Genomic DNA, 18,335 nt, shown 5'->3' on the forward strand with positions numbered 1-18,335 from the left:
AATTGATGTACTTTTTACTCCATACATTTTCCCTGACACCCAGAAGTACTCCTTACATTTTTAATGCTTAGCAGGACAGGAAAATGGTCACTCACTAATCAAGAGAACATCCCTGGTCATCTCTCCTGCTTGTGATCTGACGGACTCACAAAATACAAATGCTTCGTTTGTAAATTATTTCTGAGTGTTGGAGTGTGCCTCTGGCTATCTGTAAATTAAAAAGATTCACTTAATATAAGGAATTTGAGAGCATTTAAACCTTTACTTTTGATACTTAAGTATATTTTATCCATTACATTTACTTTTTTCAAACCAAATACTTTTAGACTTTTACTCAAGTAGTATTTTACTGGGTGACTTTTACTTGAGTCATTTTCTATTAAGTAATCTTTACTTTTACTCAAGTATGACAATTAGGTACTTTTCCACTACTGTGGCAGGGTTTAGGGTAGGGATATCAAGAGTTAACAAAGGGTCGGAACTTTTCTGGAAATTTTCCATGGGAAGTTAAGCCCGGGAATTTGGGGAATTTTGCTTAAATTCATCAAAAAAGTTAGCTTATAACAGTGAACCTTTTTTTTGTGGGATTGACACATAAGGCAATTCTAGGTCTTGTGGCATATTTTGGTTAAACTATCCCCAATTCAATGGAATTGCAACCCTCTGCCTGCACAGTGCATTCTTCCATCACATGTGCGGTGCACTCTTCCATCACATGTACAGCTGATTCTCAAGATCTTGCACACCAATGAGATGCTATTGAGCCCACACTACTACACTGTCTGAGCCAAGGACTACATGCTTCCTGGTAAGTTTTGATTACAATACTGGGTGGGGTGAATATATTTTATGTGACATGCATGACTTTTTTTGTTAACTAGTAAGTAGTAGCCTACAGCAAAGTGTGTTTAAATAATTTCTAACTTGTTAGGAATTTCTGCTAGTTAGTTTTTGCTACCATGTGGGTTTTAGCTTGCTTGAGCCTGCTAACTGAGGAGTGTTAATTCACCTGTTTCCATACATGTTTCATTTTAAAACATTTATCTTACAAAGGAGTTGTTTAATCTGACTGCTTAACTATTTATCTGTACATGGAATTGTATTATTATTGTTTTTACTCATTTTTTCCTAATCTTTATAGGAAAATGCCATGGGCACTATCTGATGTGTGAAGACATTTCACTGCAACTATTGTAGATGGAAAAGCTGTGTACATTTGCAAATACTGTGCCAAATCATTTGTGAAGATGGCAACAAAGATGCAGAATCATCTGGCCAAGTGCATAAAGTTCCCTCAGTGCTCACAACAAGCAACCTCTGACAAAAGTCCCTCTACTTCTACTCGAGGTGAAAATGATTAATCAGACACTTTAACGATAGCAACAGCTCATGGTCCTCCTGGAATCAGAAGTTTTTTTGACTCAATCGTGGAACGTAGTCAGAGAAATGCTGATGAATGTCTTGCTCGAGCTGTGTATGCAACTGGTTCACCTCTGATGCTCACAGGCAATGTGTATTGGAAGATATTTCTGAATGTTCTTCGCCCAGCATACACCCCTCCAACCAGACATGCTTTATCTACTCATTTGCTGAATGCTGAGTTCTGCAGAGTTCAAGTGAAGGTCAAGCAAATCATAGAGAAAGCAGACTGTATTGCAATCATCTCTGATGGGTGGTCGAATGTTCGTGGCCAAGGAATAATTAACGACATCATCTCCACCCCTCAACCAGTATTCTACAAGAGCACAGACACAAGGGACAACAGACACACCAGTCTCTACATTGCAGATGAGCTGAAGGCAGTCATCAATGACCTTGGACCACAGAGGTTATTTGCACTGGTGACAGACAATGCTACAAACATGAAGGATACTTGGTCTAAAGTGGAGGAGTCCTACCCTCACATCACACCCATATGACTGTGCTGCTCATGCATTGAATCTGCTCCTTAAGGACATCATGGCACTGAAAACAATGGATACACTCTACAAGAGAGCCAAGGAAATTGTTAGGTATGTGAAGGGTCATCAAGTTACAGCAGCAATCTACCTCACCAAGCAAAGTGAGAAGAATAAGAGCACCACATTGAATCTGCCCAGCAACACCCATTGGGGTGGTGTTGTCATCATGTTTGACAGTCTCCTGGAGGGGAGGAGTCTCTCCAAGAAATGGCCATATCACAGTCTGCCGATATGGACTGCCCCATCAAGAGGATCCTCCTGGATGATGTATTTTGGGAGAGAGTGGCAAATCTGGTGAAACTCCTGAAACCTATGGCAGTAGCCATTGCACGGATTGAGGGAGACAATGCCATCCTGTCTGATGCTTGCACATGTAAGAGAAGAAATCCTTACTGCCCTGCCCACTTCACTGTTGCTCCAAGCAGAAGAAACTGCAGTTCTGAAATACATAAAAAAGCATGAAGACTTCTGCCTGAAGCCCATACACGCCGCAGCGTACATGGTGGACCCCAAGTATACTGGCAAGAGCATCCTGTCTGGTGCAGAGATCAACCAGGCCTATGGCGTTATCACTACCGTGTCTCGCCACCTTGGCCTGGATGAGGGCAAGGTTCTTGGCAGTCTGGCGAAGTACACTTCCAAGCAACATATCTCATCAGCCACCTGGTGGAAGGGACTTTGTGGATCTGAGGCTCTTTCCCCTGTTGCCTCCATCCTCCCAATCCCACCAACATCAGCCACCGCAGAGCGCAACTGGTCCTTTTTTGGGAACACACACACACCAAAGCACGCAACAGGCTGACCAATACAAGGGTTGAGAAATTGGTGGCCATCCGAGCAAATTTGAGGCTTTTTGAGCCTGACAACGAGCCATCCTCAACAAGGTTGGAAAGTGACAGTGAAGATGAGGCCTCAGAGTTTGATGTTCAAGAGGTGGACATTGAGGAGGTCCAGGGAGAAGACGTGGAAGCCTGAGAGGAAGACAACCAAAGCTTTAGTTTCTAGACTATGATTTTACTGATGTATGTAGAAAACGTTTTTGGGAGATGCGATGGATCATTGGGGATCATTCAATATTCATTCTTTTGTTGTTCAGTGAAATCATCCCATGTGAAGAGTCAACTCATTTAATTCAAGTTCAATTCGTAAGTAAAATTGTATTTTTTTTATTTCTCCTGGAAGGATTTAATCATTTGCAATTATGTCTACTTATGATAAGGTCAAAGGTTTATGTTTCTGTCTCCATATGATATGGTAAATATATCCAATGCGAAAAACATCTACATTTAAATGGTATTAATCTTAATTTGCATATATTTTTGTTAATTTCCATATGTTCCCGTTAATTCCCATATATTCCTGTTGATTCCCATGGAAAGTTTCCACCTCTGAATATTCCCCAAAATGTTCAACCGTAGGGATGCCCCAAGAATCGCGGATAGCATTGACCATATGAGTGCTGCTGCTTTCAATTATTCAAAAACTACTTCTCTCTGCTGTCATGTTGGCACATACACTTACGTATAAGAGGCAGATTGGCACTCTGTTTTTCAAAAGGTCTTCTGTAAATTATTCATCCACAGTTTTTTCAGACTCGGATAATATAGGGGAAAAAACATTGTCAAACCCCTCATCCTGTTGATTCTCATTACTAAGGTAGAGTGTTGTAAGCAGACTAAGACCATTATCTGAGGGCAGTGGAGCCCTCCTCTGAAGTAATGGAATGAGCCTAGTTGGATGTGAAGTGTTTGAGTGCCGTGGTTGCAGGAACCCAGATCCACAGTGGTTTTCTTGACTTCTGAAAGTGATAGACTCCCCTGACCAGGGCCAGAGTACAGAACGGGCACACAGGGCACGCGACCCGGGACACCCGACCCCACAGATAGCATGTGATAGCAAAATGTGTACAATTGCAGTAAATGGGCTTCAACACTTTAAAATGATCTCTGCTTCAATAGGAGGAAATTATCTTTAAAACTAACATTTTCCCTCAGCCTCATGGCAAAATGTAAAAAATAGCATGAGATGAGCTATAAAACAGCACATTCTTCTCTCTGACCCATGGCAAAAAGTGTAGAATTGCAGGAATTTAGCTTTAAAACTGCAACATTTGCTCTCAGCCTCATGACAGAATGTGTAGAATAGCATTATACAACTGCAAATTCTTCCCACAAAATGGGCCCTGGGGCCCCAAATGCGGTAGACTAGCCCTGAGAGCAATGATGCCTTCATGCACGAATTGCTCTTAGGGAACTATGGTCAATATCAGTCATTCGTTTATGGGGAGTTTGTCATGTCTATTCTGATGAAGAGCAGCATAATCTGCCATGCACCTATTTCTGTTTCAGGTTGTTTTTCATTTGTACTGTACATAATTCTGATTTATTTGTCTACTGTGGTTGTTCTCCAGACATCAAGGACTGAAGAGGTCACTTGAGGGTTAAGGGGCTGTGGTTTACACTAGCCAAAATAATGCTCCTCCCAAATAACAAGACAACATGTTGAAGTCCAAATCTGACTGGTCAGTGAACAGAGGTTGACGGGGACACATCCTGTACAGTGTCTTAACCTTAAAAAACATCAGCTTGCACGTTCACCTTTTCACACAAAGAGGACCCATCATTCCGCTCTTGCATTCTGAGTCTATGCTTAGTGGAATGACCTTTTTCACTGTCATTCTATACACCCTGGAACATTCTTCTCAGGCATCTGATGTTGAGCACAGCAACTCTAACAGATTTAGGGACGGATCTCAGCATTTATTTAATTAGCATTCATTCATTGCATTCATTCATTGAATTAGCATTCATTCAGATAGTCTGAGGCCCATTGCAGGACAGTACAACTCACTGAACTTTAGCAGATAGAAAGTAGTGGAGTTTTATTCTATTCTTGTGGATGTTCCAGAGTAAAATATTCCCTGCTGTTTTGGGATGCGCTGTCATATTTCACATGAAGTGAATTGCACTCATTGTGTGTCATTTCCCGATGGAACATCAGTAAATAAATAATACCAGTGGATCTCAGCTTGGCAATTCACTGGCGGCGGCTAAAGGCTGCTGTTTTCTTTAGATGTGCTTGACATGGCAATTGTACTATTTTCTGCTTGAGAGTAAAAGTTTGAGGAATAAAAAATTGTGGTGAAAAAAAGATTACTGCAGTACCCATATAGATGCCTGCTCAGTCCCCTGCTGCTAGACCATCCCCATTACGAAAGAAAACAAGGACAAAGACAAAGCTGCACAGTCAGATTGGCTGCTGAAAGCACAAGACAGAGGAGAAGCACTTATTTTTTTTAACAAGACCAGATCAATATCAGTGACAGCCATGAGAGTGAAGTCTAAATCTTAAGATGTATGTGCACCGGGGAATAGAACAAATGGATTGAGTTGAATGCTCACATTAGATTTCTTTCCCCCTCTGTCCTCTGATATGTCCAGAAGGGATAATTTTGGATCATTTTTCTCCTGCTGAGCTACAGGCTGATCAGACAGTCACCTGCAATGAATGCTGGGAGAGCAGAGAAAAGCCTATCAGAGTTTTACAGGCACACCTGTGTAGAATTATGTATCTTCTGCTTTCCTCAGACAGACAGACAGAAATGTAACATTTACATTTGAGTCATTTAGCAGACGCTCTCACCCTGAGCGACTTACAGTAGTGAGAGCATACATTTCCGTACTTTTTCATACAGACCTCCTGTCAATACTGTTATCGTTGTCTAGGAGAATAGGCTCTGTGAACTCACCTCTGGGGCACCATGGGAAAGCTAATGGCAGCTGAGAGATGAAAATAGCAAAGAATATAAACGTCTGCAAGATCTAAGCTTCCCGCAGATTGTGAGGTGAATGCAAACAGTGTTATGTTTTCAGAGTCAATTCATTGGGTTTTTGAGTTTTATCATCATTCAGTATGCCCTTCACCCACTGTTTCTCTATGGAAGACTTGACTTTCAGAAATCTGCCCCCACCCCATGAAGTCTTTATTGTGTATTACCATTCTCTCCAACCCTTAGCAACAGCAGCAGCCGCAGCCAATCCGCATCATCCAGTCTCAGCGCGTGCAGCCAACCTCGCTGCCCAAGCCTGTGCCCTCCATCCACCATGTCCCACAGCCGCCCCATACGCCCCACGCTGCCTCCCTGCCCAGCTGCCCTGGCCGGGGAAAGATGGCCAAGTTCCTCAACCCTGAGGAGATGACCTCCAGGGACTACTACTTTGACTCCTACGCCCACTTTGGCATCCATGAGGTAGGGCTGCCCTGTGGCTGTATGTAATGTATCAAGCATTTCAAAGTGGTAGTGCTGATCTAGGATCAGCAAAAGATTAGACTGGGTGGGTTGCTTGAGTTTAGATGAGCCTTCCTACTCTATATTATGATTATGATGATTATTATTCCTACTTTGAGATACCATGTAAATACAGGCCCACTTCTTACCTACTGTGTCTTTACATGACTATGTAAAGTTCGTGCCACAATAGATTGGCCCACTTTAGAACACATCACAGTAGTGCATCTCATCTCCAGAGATGTACTGTGTTTCAGGGAGTAAGGGAGGAAGATGTCAGAAGGGTGCAGAGCATCTTTCAAGTTAGACCTGTGAGATGAGGTTTGTTCTGTGACATTTTTAGAATGTAAGTCAGATGGGTTTTAATCATTTCTGCTCTGTGAATGTTTCTGTTAGAGAGAGAGAATGGCTGAAATTACTTAAGAGGGATATGCAGTAACGCATTGTTTTTCACTGTGTACCAGTGTGTCTGAAATGGAAGGGTAGAATTACTGCAGATTAATATCTACATAGCCTGTGCAATTATGATTTTTATCCATACTACACTAAATCTATTTTCACATTGTGACTTACTTGTTATGTGTATGTACTGACATGTATGTGTAACTGATAGATGCACACACACACTACATGTTCATGTTTTTAAATGTTTGTCAATTGTAAAGTCTTGTCTGTAATGTCTTTTTTGTTTATATGTCGGACCCCAGTAAGACTAGCTGCCGCCATTGGTGTCGGCTAATGGGGATCCTAATACATCAAAAAAATGTAATTGTCATGGAAATTAAAACAGCTTTGATAAGAAAAACACCTTGTTATTCACCTTGATACACAGTTGAAAGAGATTTGGATAACTCCCACCCTGACATCAATCATTTTTCACTGAGCAGGAGATGCTGAAGGACGAAGTGAGGACGCTGACCTACAGAAACTCCATGTACCACAACAAGCACGCCTTTAAAGACAAGATCGTCCTTGATGTGGGCAGTGGGACTGGTATCCTGTCCATGTTTGCAGCCAAGGCAGGAGCCAAGCACGTGTATGGGGTAAGAAAAGCTTTCTCCCTCCATGCGCCCTGTCCGGTCTCAAACTAGAATGTTATCAGGCAGAACCATCGCGACCGACAGCATCAGGAAATGCTGTGAAACCTAGCCTGACAATCTGCTCGCTCTCCTCAGACTCAGTCTTTGTGTGTGTGTGTGTGAATTTGGACAAATGTTCTGCCAATACCGAGGCTGTGCAACACTAACTTCTCACTGCCTGCAAGTTGCAACTATATCGTTCCATCCGTCATTCTATTTTCCTGTTATATTGGTTTTGATTTTCCATCTATATTCTACTGCAACCTATATGCAGTTTCCCATCTTTGGTTTTATTATGCTCTCACTGTGAGCTCTGGGGCCATGCCGTTATCAGATCCATCACTTAGACTCCACCAGAGAGACAAACCCCAGAGAACAGATCTGGGCTCGAGGCCAAATCTGAACTCTCCCATACAGAACATCACCCTGTCAGAGAGATGTAGTCTTTCACAGAGAAAAGGAACATCTAATGTTATTATAAAAAACAGATCAAAGACCTTTCATACAGAACATCAAACCTGACATCCCAGTATCAAAATGGAGGATCATTCCTAAGCAGTGGTAGACTCTAAATCACACGATTGGAGTAAAATCCTGTATCACCATTGCTGAACTGATAAGCCACAGTCTAGGAGTTTAATTAACAGGAAAATCACACCCAGCTACAGCAGTGATGACGTCCATGCTACTGTAAGTCCTTCACACTGAATAGTTTTAACAGTCCTTATGCAGATGTTTGCCTGCCTTAAAGCCTACCTAGTAGAAGTTATTCCTAAGAGGTAGCTGTGTGACTATGGGAGACTATCTCCAGGTAGGAGGAGCTGTGTGACTGCCTGTGGGTGATAGGTAGTGATGCCTCCTGGCACCAGTGAGAGCTGAGAGATGTGAGGGGCATATAGATCTCTGTGGGTGAGAGTGCCCACTCAGGACTGGCACTGAAGGTAGATATATGTCCCCGTCTTGGGCAAGTGGAGAAATCAGTGCCAACACACACAGGCTACACATCATCAATGGCATACTCCCCTCCACATGCCTTTATACAGCAGGTCAGGCCTTGGGGAACAGATGTGGTGGCAGGCTGGCAGATGACCATGGGCACTGGGGTGTAGAGGGCCAGGCATGCCCCAGATGACAGCCCCAGAACAGCGAGGCACGGAGCGGGCAGGCCTCACCTGGGTCCCTCTACCCTGCCTTTACGAAGGGCCCAAGCATTAGCCAGCTCCACCCTGTTGCCCTGTCCTCTCTGTTTTCCAGAGACCATTACAGATTGAGAACACATGGGTGGTGTAGAGCATGATTCCCCTTGTACACCTCAGACAAACATAGTAGGCTGTGGAGCGTACATGGAGGAAAAATCAATACCTGCAGTATCCGGACACTTTTAAAGTTCAATATTGATCAATATGACTGTGTCCCGGGGCCTGCTTTAATAATGTGAAGGCTTTCAATGGAAGTCTCCACAGTTGATGGATGAGTGCTTTCATTGTAGAAAAACATGTATAGGGAGCTGTTTGGCTCTCCTGGTGGGGTTCCAGACTATGGGCCTCAGCCCCCTACAGTGTGGCCATGGTGAAAGCCAGACAGGGAGGCAGAGTACCACTGACAGGGGGAGAGATGTTTTTTTATACAGGCAGAGAGCAAGGTGTGAAAATGTGACATTTTATTGAGATGCCAAACTCGCTGTGCTCTGTGTGTGTGTGTGAAAGGGAGAGAGAGAGAGAATAGAGAGATAGAGAAGGCAAGTGTGCGAGAGGTTCTTCAGGTCCTGCTGAACTTGGGTTCCCGAGTGGCGCAGCAGTCTAAGGCACTGCATCTCAGTGCTAGATGTGTCACTACAGACACCCTGGTTTGAATCCAGGCTGTATCACAACCGGCTGTGATTGGGAGTCCTATAGGGCGGTGCACAATTGGCCCAGCGTCGTCCAGGTTTGGCCGGTGTAGGCCATCATTGTAAATAAGAATTTGTTCTTTACTGACTTGCCTGGTTAAATAAAAATGTACATTACCTGAAGAAAACAGCTCTGACAGCTGAGCACAGGAAAGGACAGACTGTTATATTATTTGTTTCTACATCTCTACTGAAGAAGACTTCAAATCAAATTTTATTTGTCATGCTTTGTAAACAACAGGTGTAGACTACCAGTGAAATGCTTGCTTACGGATCCTTTTCCAACAATGCAGAGTTAAAGGTAAATATACTAAATTAAATTGTAATAGTGACACAAGGAAACAATACAGTGAATAACGAATAATATTAATAAGGAGTAAAAATAACATGGCTATATACAGGAAGTACTTGTAATGTCGATGTGCAATGGTACTAGGTAATTGAGGTAGCGATGTATACTCAAAACTAAACGCAACATGCAACAATTTCAAAGATTTTACTGAGTTACAATTCATGTAAGGAAATGAATTAGGCCCTAATCTATGGATTTCACATGACTGGGAATACAGATATGCATCTGTCTTGTCCCACTCCTCTTCAATGGCTGTGCGAAGTTGCTGGATATTGGCGGGAACTGGAACACGTTGTCATACACATTGATCCAGAGCATCCCAAACGTATCCCAAAAGTATGCACTGGGACATTTTCAGCTTCCAGGAATTGTGTACCAATCCTTGTGACATTGGGCCGTCCATTATCATGCTGAACATGAGGTAATGGCAGATGAATGGCACGACAAGCCTCCAGGATCTTGTCACAGTATCTCTGTGCATTCAAATTGCCATTGATTAATATGCAATTGTGTTGGTTGTCCGTATCTTATGCCTGTCCATTCCATAACCCCACCGCCACCATGTGGCACTCTGCTTACAATGTTGACATCAGCAAACCGCTCACCAACATGCCAACAGGCGGGTTATGGTAGAGAAATTAACATTACATTTTCTGGCATTCTCTGGTGGTTATATCTGCAGTCAGCATGCCAATTGCACGCTCCCTCAACTTGAAACATCTGTTACATTGTGTTGTGTGACAAAACTGCATATGATGTTCTTTGGCTTGCAAGCCTCCCCTTTTTCCTCCAAACATAACGATGGTCATTATGGCCAAACAGTTCTATTTTTGTTTCATCAGACCAGAGGACTTTTCTCCAAAAAGTACGAACTTTGTCCCCATGTGCAGTTGCAAACCGTAGTCTGGCTTTTTTATGACGGTTTTGGAGCAGTGGCTTCTTACTTGCTGAGCGGCCTTTCAGGTTATGTCGATATAGGACTCGTTTTGCTGTGGATATAGATCCTTTTGTACCTGTTTCCTCTAGTATCTTCACAAGGTCCTTTGCTGTTGTTCTGGGATTGATTTGCACTTTTCGCACCAAAGTACGTTCATCTCTAGGAGACAGAATGCGTCTCTTTCCTGAGCGGTCTGACAGCTGCGTGGTCCCATGGTGGGACATACTTGCGTACTATTGTTTGTACAGATGAACGTGGTATTTTCAGGCGTTTGGAAATTGCTCCCAAGGATGAACCAGACTTGTGGAGGTCTACCATGGAGGTGTTGGCTGATTTCTTTTGATTTTCCAATGATGTCAAGCAAAGAGGCACCGAGTTTGAAGATAGGCCTTGTGATACAGGGAATTATAAGTTAAATACTCTGTCTGTAAAAAAAAATTGGAAAAATTACTTGTGTCATGCACAAAGTAGATGTCCTAACTGACTCTCCAAAACTGCAGCCGACGTGAGTAAAACATTTAAACGTGTTAACCCTCGCAAGGCTGCAGGCCCAGACGGCATCCCCAGCCGCTTCCTCAGAGCATGCGCAGACCAGCTGGCTGGTGTGTTTACCGACATATTCAATCAATCCTCATCCCAGTCTGCTGTTCCCACGTGCTTCAAGAGGGCCACCATTGTTCCTGTTCCCAAGAAAGCTAAGGTAACTGAGCTAAACGACTACCGCCCCGTAGCACTCACTTCCATCATTATGAAGTGCTTTGAGAGACTAGTCAAGGACCATATCACCTCCACCCTACCTGACACCCTAGACCCACTCCAATTTGCTTACCGCCCCAATAGGTCCACAGACGACGCAATCGCAACCACACTGCACACTGCCCTAACCCATCTGGATAAGAGGAATACCGATGTGAGAATGCTGTTCATCGACTACAGCTCAGCATTTAACACCATAGTACCCTCCAAACTCGTCATCAAGCTCGAGACCCTGGGTCTCGACCCCGCCCTGTGCAACTGGGTACTGGACTTCCTGACGGGCCGCCCCCAGGTGGTGAGGGTAGGTAATAACATCTCCACCCCGCTGATCCTCAACACTGGGGCCCCACAAGGGTGCGTTCTGAGCCCTCTCCTGTACTCCCTGTTCACCCACGACTGCGTGGCCATGCACGCCTCCAACTCAATCATCAAGTTTGCGGAAGACACTACAGTGGTAGGCTTGATTACCAACAACGACGAGACGGCCTACAGGGAGGAGGTGAGGGCCCTCGGAGTGTGGTGTCAGGAAAATAACCTCACACTCAACGTCAACAAAACAAAGGAGATGATTGTGGACTTCAGGAAACAGCAGAGGGAGCACCCCCCTATCAACATCGACGGGACAGTAGTGGAGAGGGTAGTAAGTTTTAAGTTCCTCGGCGTACACATCACGGACAAACTGAATTGCTCCAACCACACAGACAGCGTTGTGAAGAAGGCGCAGAAGCGCCTCTTCAACCTCAGGAGGCTGAAGAAATTCGGCTTGTCACCAAAAGCACTCACAAACTTCTACAGATGCACAATCGAGAGCATCCTGTCGGGCTGTATCACCGCCTGGTACGGCAACTGCTACGCCCACAACCGTAAGGCTCTCCAGAGGGTAGTGAGGTCTGCACAACGCATCACCGGGGGCAAACTACCTGCCCTCCAGGACACCTACACCACCCGATGTCACAGGAAGGCCATAAAAATCATCAAGGACAACAACCACCCGAGCCACTGCCTGTTCACCCCGCTATCATCCAGAAGGCGAGGTCAGTACAGGTGCATCAAAGCAGGGAACGAGAGACTGAAAAACAGCTTCTATCTCAAGGCCATCAGACTGTTAAACAGCCACCACTAACATTTAGTGGCTGCTGCCAACATACTGACTCAACTCCAGCTCACTTTAATAATAGAAATTGATGGAAATTGATAAAAAATGTGTCACTTTAAACAATGCCACTTAATATAATGTATATGTATATACTGTACTCTATATCATCTACTGCATCTTGCCATCTTTATGTAATACATGTATCACTAGCCACTTTAAACTATGCACTTTTTTACATACCCTACATTACTCATCTCATATGTATATACTGTACTCGATACCATCTACTGCATCTTGCCTATGCCGTTCTGTACCATCACTCATTCATATATCTTTATGTACATATTCTTTATCCCTTTACACTTGTGTGTATAAGGTAGTAGTTGTGGAATTGTTAGGTTAGATTACTCGTTGGTTATTACTGCATTGTCGGAACTAGAAGCACAAGCATTTCGCTACACTCGCATGAACATCTGCTAACCATGTGTATGTGACAAATACAATTTGATTTGATAACAAGAAATTTGTGGAGTGGTTGAAAAACTATTTTTAAATTTTTTTTACCCCCTTTTCTCCCGAATTTCGTGGTATCCAATCGCTAGTAATTACTATCTTGTCTCATCGCTACAACTCCCGTACGGGCTCGGGAGAGACGAAGGTCGAAAGCCATGCGTCCTCCGAAGCACAACCCAACCAAGCCGCACTGCTTCTTAACACAGCGCGCCTCCAACCCGGAAGCCAGCCGCACCAATGTGTCGGAGGAAACACCGTGCACCCGCCCCCCTCGGTTAGCGTGCACTGCGCCCGGCCCGCCACAGGAGTCGCTGGAGCGCGATGAGACAAGGATATCCCTACCGGCCAAACCCTCCCTAACCCGGACGACGCTAGGCCAATTGTGCGTCGCCCCACGGACCTCCCGGTCGCGGCCGGCTGCGACAGAGCCTGGGCGCGAACCCAGAGACTCTGGTGGCTCAGCTAGCGCTGCGATGCAGTGCCCTAGACCACTGCGCCACCCGGGAGGCCCGAAAAACAAGTTTTAATGACTCCAACCTAAGTGTATGTAAACATCCGACTTCAACTGTACATCTCACTGTTTTTGCTATCTATCATCAAGACCGGACTGCAGACTGTGGTAAGACGAAGGGAGGAGGGGTGTGTCTATTCAACAACAGCTGGTGTGCGATCAATAATATTAAGGAAGTCTCAAGTTTTTGCTCGCCTTAGTTAGAATACCCCGTTATAAGCTGCAGACAATTTTTTTTACCAAGGGAGTTTATCTATATTTTTCGTAGCTGTCTATTTACCATCACAAACAGTTTCTTCAAGTCCTGGACTTCCAGTGCTAACTACTTTCTCAGAACTCATCTGTTGGACGGAGTTAGAGAGCAGCATATTCCACCATTGTTGATTTGATTTGATTTGTCATCCACTCATCATCCAGTTTTCCTTGGTGATCAGTGGTATCAGTGTCAAAATGTTTGAAGTGATTTTTGTTTTGTTTTTTCCCCAGATTGAATGTTCCAGTATATCGGAATACTCTGAGAAAATCATAAAGTCTAACCACCTGGACAGTGGTAAGAGCTGAAGGTCTTTCTTATTCACTGTGCCTATTTACTTTTCTCCTCAGAGATGCAGTACAACAGGGATGTGTGACCGTGACTGTCATTGTCTAAAAGGGGAGGATTCACCAAGACCGTGGGAAGTTGTCCATCTGTGTGTGATAGGAAATATGGCTAATTTAAAACATAATGCGAAAGTAACCTATATTCTCACTTCTCTGTAGAAAACAAGTGGGTTTACTTCTTGGGGATCAACTTCACAATTTGTACAGTGATATTTTATAGGGGATTAACCACACATTCATGCAAAATGTTTACTCAGCTAACAGCCAAGTTGCGATTTAAGCTCTAACAAATAATAGCAAAAAGTAGCATCGGCAAAATCAATCTTTCCAAAGCCCTGCCTGTTAAATATGGATGGGGTAATTGTGTGGACTAGCTCATTTGCAACCTCCAGTGTGTTTAGGGAAGCTTTTGGAAAGCCAATGACAGAGTGGTAACTGGTACCAAGCCTGGGAGGGTTCATTTTCATGCTGACAAAGACTTCTGTTCTCTGAGAAACTGTATTCAATAACTCCAGGTAGGAGAACAAACGTGATTGTTGCCAACTCATCTCAGCCGGAGTGAGATTCCACTTATTTTCTTTAGCCTCCAGGTGAGCTGATTAATGAGAACACTATGGACTGGCTGTGTGGCTATGTATAGGGATAGCCACCACTTAGAAAACATACAGTGCATTCGGAAAGTATTCAGACCCCTTGCATTTTCCACATTTTATTATGTTACAGCCTTATTCTAAAATTGATTAAATTAAAGATTGTAATCAGTCTACACACAACACCCCATAATGACAAAGCTAAAACAGTTATTTTTTAATAAAAATAACAGAAACCTTATTTACAAAAGTATTCAGACCTTTTGCTATGAGACTCGAAATTGAGCTCCGTTGCATCCTGTTTCCATTGATCATCCTTGAGATGTTTCTACAACTTGATTGGAGTCCACCTGTGGTAAATTCAATTGATTGAACATGATTTGGAAAGATACACACCCGTCTATATAAGGTCTCACAGTTGATGGTGCATGTCAGAGCAAAAACAAAGCCTTGAGGTCGAAGGAATTGTCCGTAGAGCTCTGAGACAGGATTTTGTTGAGGCACATATCTGGGCAAGGCTACAAAAAATGTATGCAACATTGAAGGTCCCCAAGAACACAGTGGCCTCCATCATTCTTAAATGGAAGAAGTTTGGAATCACCAAGACTCTTCCTACAGCTGGCCGCCTGGCCAAAATTGGGGGAGAAGGGCCTTGGTCAGGGAGGTGAACACTTACAGAGCTCCAGAGTTCCTCTGTGGAGATGGGAGAACTTTCCAGAAGGACAACCATCTCTGCAGCACTCGACCCCTCAGGCCTTTATTGTTGAGTGGCCAGATGGAAGCCACTCCTCAGTAAAGGCACAGCACACTTGGAATTTGCCAAAAAGCACCTAAAGGACTCTCAGACCATGAGAAACAAGATTCTCTGGTCTGATGAAACCAAGATTGAACTCTTTGGCCTGAATGCCAAGTGAGATGTCTGGAGGAAACCTGGCATCAGCCCTACGGTGAAGCATGGTGGTGGCAGCATCATGGTGTCGGGATGTTTTTCAGCGGCAGGGACTAGTGACGTGAACGGAGCAATGAAAACCTGTCAGGACCTCAGACTGGGGCGAAGGTTCACCTTCCAACAGGACAACAACTCTAAGCATACAGCCAAGACAACGCAGGAGTGGCTTCGGGACAGTCTCTGAATGTCCTTGAATGGCCCAGCCATTGCCTGGACTTGAACCTGATCAAACATCTCTGGAGAGACCTGAAAATAGCTGTGCAGCGACGCTCCCCATCCAACCTGACAGAGCTTGAGAGGATCTGCAAAGAAGAATGGGAGAAACTCCCCAAATACAGGTCTGCCAAGCTTGTAGCGTCATACCCAAGAAGACTCAAGCCTGTAATCGCTGCCAAAGATGCTTCAACAAAGTACGGAGTTAAGGGTCTGAATACTTATGTAAATGCCATATTTCAGTTTTTTATATTAATATATTAAAAACCTATTTTTATAAAAACCTGTTTCTGCTTTGCCATTATGGGTTTTTGTTTGTAGTTTGAAGAGGGGAAAAAACGATTTAAAGGCTGTAACGTAACAAAATGTGAGGGGTCTGAATACTTTCCGAATGCACTGTATGTGTAGACAAAGCGCATACTGACTGGAAAAGGACTTTAAATTTGTTCAACTTTAATCTCAAGAAGAGATACGTTTTTGTGGCTACAACAGTACTTTGAGCCCACTATTCAGTCATCATTAAAGCGTAAATCTGATTTGATCCGAATGTCAGAAACAACATGTTGTGTAAAGTGAATAGAAATTTTGGCTGTGTGCTTTAGCCAAGGTCACCTAATTTTCCATGATGCATTCTACTCCTTGAAAAGTAAAGGAGACCCGCACACTCGAGGAGCTCAGATAAAATAATTTAACTGGAAATAACCAACGTTTCGACAGACAAGCTGTCTTCAATCATCTGTCGAACGTTGGTTATTAAATTATTGCATCTGAGCTCCTAGAGTGTGCGGTTCTCCTTTACTTTTCAGGTGTTCTACACCGCTAGCCAGCACATCGCCTAAATAGGTGTGCGTTTCTTTCGCCTCCAAATTACACTGGACTCCTTGTCATTATTGCGTTACCCAAAAGCACTTCAGCCTAGCTTGAACAGAAAGGGGAATCAGTCGCTCAAGTGAGGGACTTGATTATCCAAAAAAGTTTTCCTTAGCCTAGGACACTTCAACAGGTGACTATCCCAGAAAAAACTAAAGGAGGACTCTGTCTCTGCATAGAGATGCTAGAGATAAGTCAGTATGTTAGCAGCAGCCACTCAATGTTAGTGATGGCTGTTTAACAGTCTGATGGCCTTGAGATAGAAGCTGTTTTTCAGTCTCTCGGTCCCTGCTTTGATGCACCTGTACTGACCTCGCCTTCTGGATGATAGCGGGGTGAACAGGCAGTGGCTCGGGTGGTTGTTGTCCTTGATGATCTTTTTGGCCTTCCTGTGACATTGGGTGGTGTAGGTGTCCTGGAGGGCAGGTAGTTTTCCCCCGGTCATGCGTTGTGCAGACCTCACTACCCTCTGGAGAGCCTTACGGTTGTGGACGGAGCAGTTGCCGTACCAGGCGGTGATACAGCCCGACAGGATGCTCTCGATTGTGCATCTGTAAAAGTTTGAGTGTTTTTGGAGACAAGCCAAATTTCTTCAGCCTCCTGAGGTTGAAGAGGCGCTGTTGCGCCTTCTTCACCACGCTGTCTGTGTGGGTGGACCATTTCAGTTTGTCCGTGATGTGTACGCCGAGGAACCATTATCAGAGGAGTCTGATAGCATATGCAAACTAGCACATGGAACAACTCTCTGTCTGAAAACAGTGAGGAACATAACTCGTAGCACCAACGGGTATGTGGGGGAGGGTTCTTAAAATATACCATTCAATCAAAATCTTGCCACTGGGAGCCAGCGAACCAAAATCTCCGGACCCCTCAAGGGAAGGGTGACAGTGACCTGATTTTGGAGGAGTGGCAACGTGGGACAATTACTAAGCTAACATATGTAATTGTTTTAAGATGGTCATACAAAGGATGATTTAGCTATTTGATTTAGAATTTTAGGACCCCAGTAGGTATAAAAAAATATATTTAAAAAATGTGAAACATTGAATTTGGCCTTACCACTATTAGCCCATGGAAATGCATTGAATAACAGATTCATACGTTAAAAAACGGATAGTAAAACATTTAATAAAAAATAAGTATGTTTTGAAACGTCTGTCCTATATCTGAGACATAGAAAAAGGCTCTGGGGAAAAAAAGGTTTTACAGTGGAATTACCTGTATACCTTTGTAGAAATGCACTATTTACTTCCATCATTTTTTGGCCCGATACCGGGTTACTTTCAGACGTGTCGCGGAGAACACCATCGTGTTCTTGAGTCTCATCTCTCTCCATAGAGGAGTCATATTCATTTCTAGGCCAAACTGTTCTGACGCTACAGACATTTTGATGACGAGACCGATTTTCAAAATATCTCCTGGTCTGAAAAACACTGCTATAGCTCTGCCACCTTCCACCGCAGATGCTCAAGGCCAACATCACAAATGTGGTGGATTGAAACGCAGCCCATGCAACAACAAAAAACATATCTCTAGCTTAAACATACACATTTTGATGGGGATTTAACTTTTTTGTTTTTTATTATGCCTCGAGCGGAGAATGGGTGTGCTTCAAGCAGAGAAATTATTATAATTGTTTTATTATTATATTTTTATGCCCAGCTCTTGAGGCCCCTTGATGATGTGAGGCCTGAGGCAATTGCCCCTAATGCCTAACGGTAATTCCGCCAGT

The 18,335-nt window shown here is 43.8% G+C and overlaps 1 protein-coding gene across 1 annotated transcript in view; it reads left to right on the forward strand.

Moving 5' to 3' along the window:
* LOC120066432 (protein arginine N-methyltransferase 8-B-like) overlaps window positions 1-18,335 on the forward strand; it is a 39,481-nt gene that overhangs the window by 1,046 nt on the left and 20,100 nt on the right. The window contains exons 2-5 of the mRNA XM_039017794.1: window positions 5,656-5,662; window positions 6,013-6,210; window positions 7,137-7,292; window positions 13,868-13,931. Coding sequence (XP_038873722.1) covers window positions 5,656-5,662; window positions 6,013-6,210; window positions 7,137-7,292; window positions 13,868-13,931 — 425 coding nt within the window. The remainder of the gene's footprint in view (window positions 1-5,655; window positions 5,663-6,012; window positions 6,211-7,136; window positions 7,293-13,867; window positions 13,932-18,335) is intronic.

This window comes from Salvelinus namaycush, chromosome 21 (assembly GCF_016432855.1).
Source record: "Salvelinus namaycush isolate Seneca chromosome 21, SaNama_1.0, whole genome shotgun sequence".
NCBI lineage: Eukaryota > Metazoa > Chordata > Actinopteri > Salmoniformes > Salmonidae > Salvelinus > Salvelinus namaycush.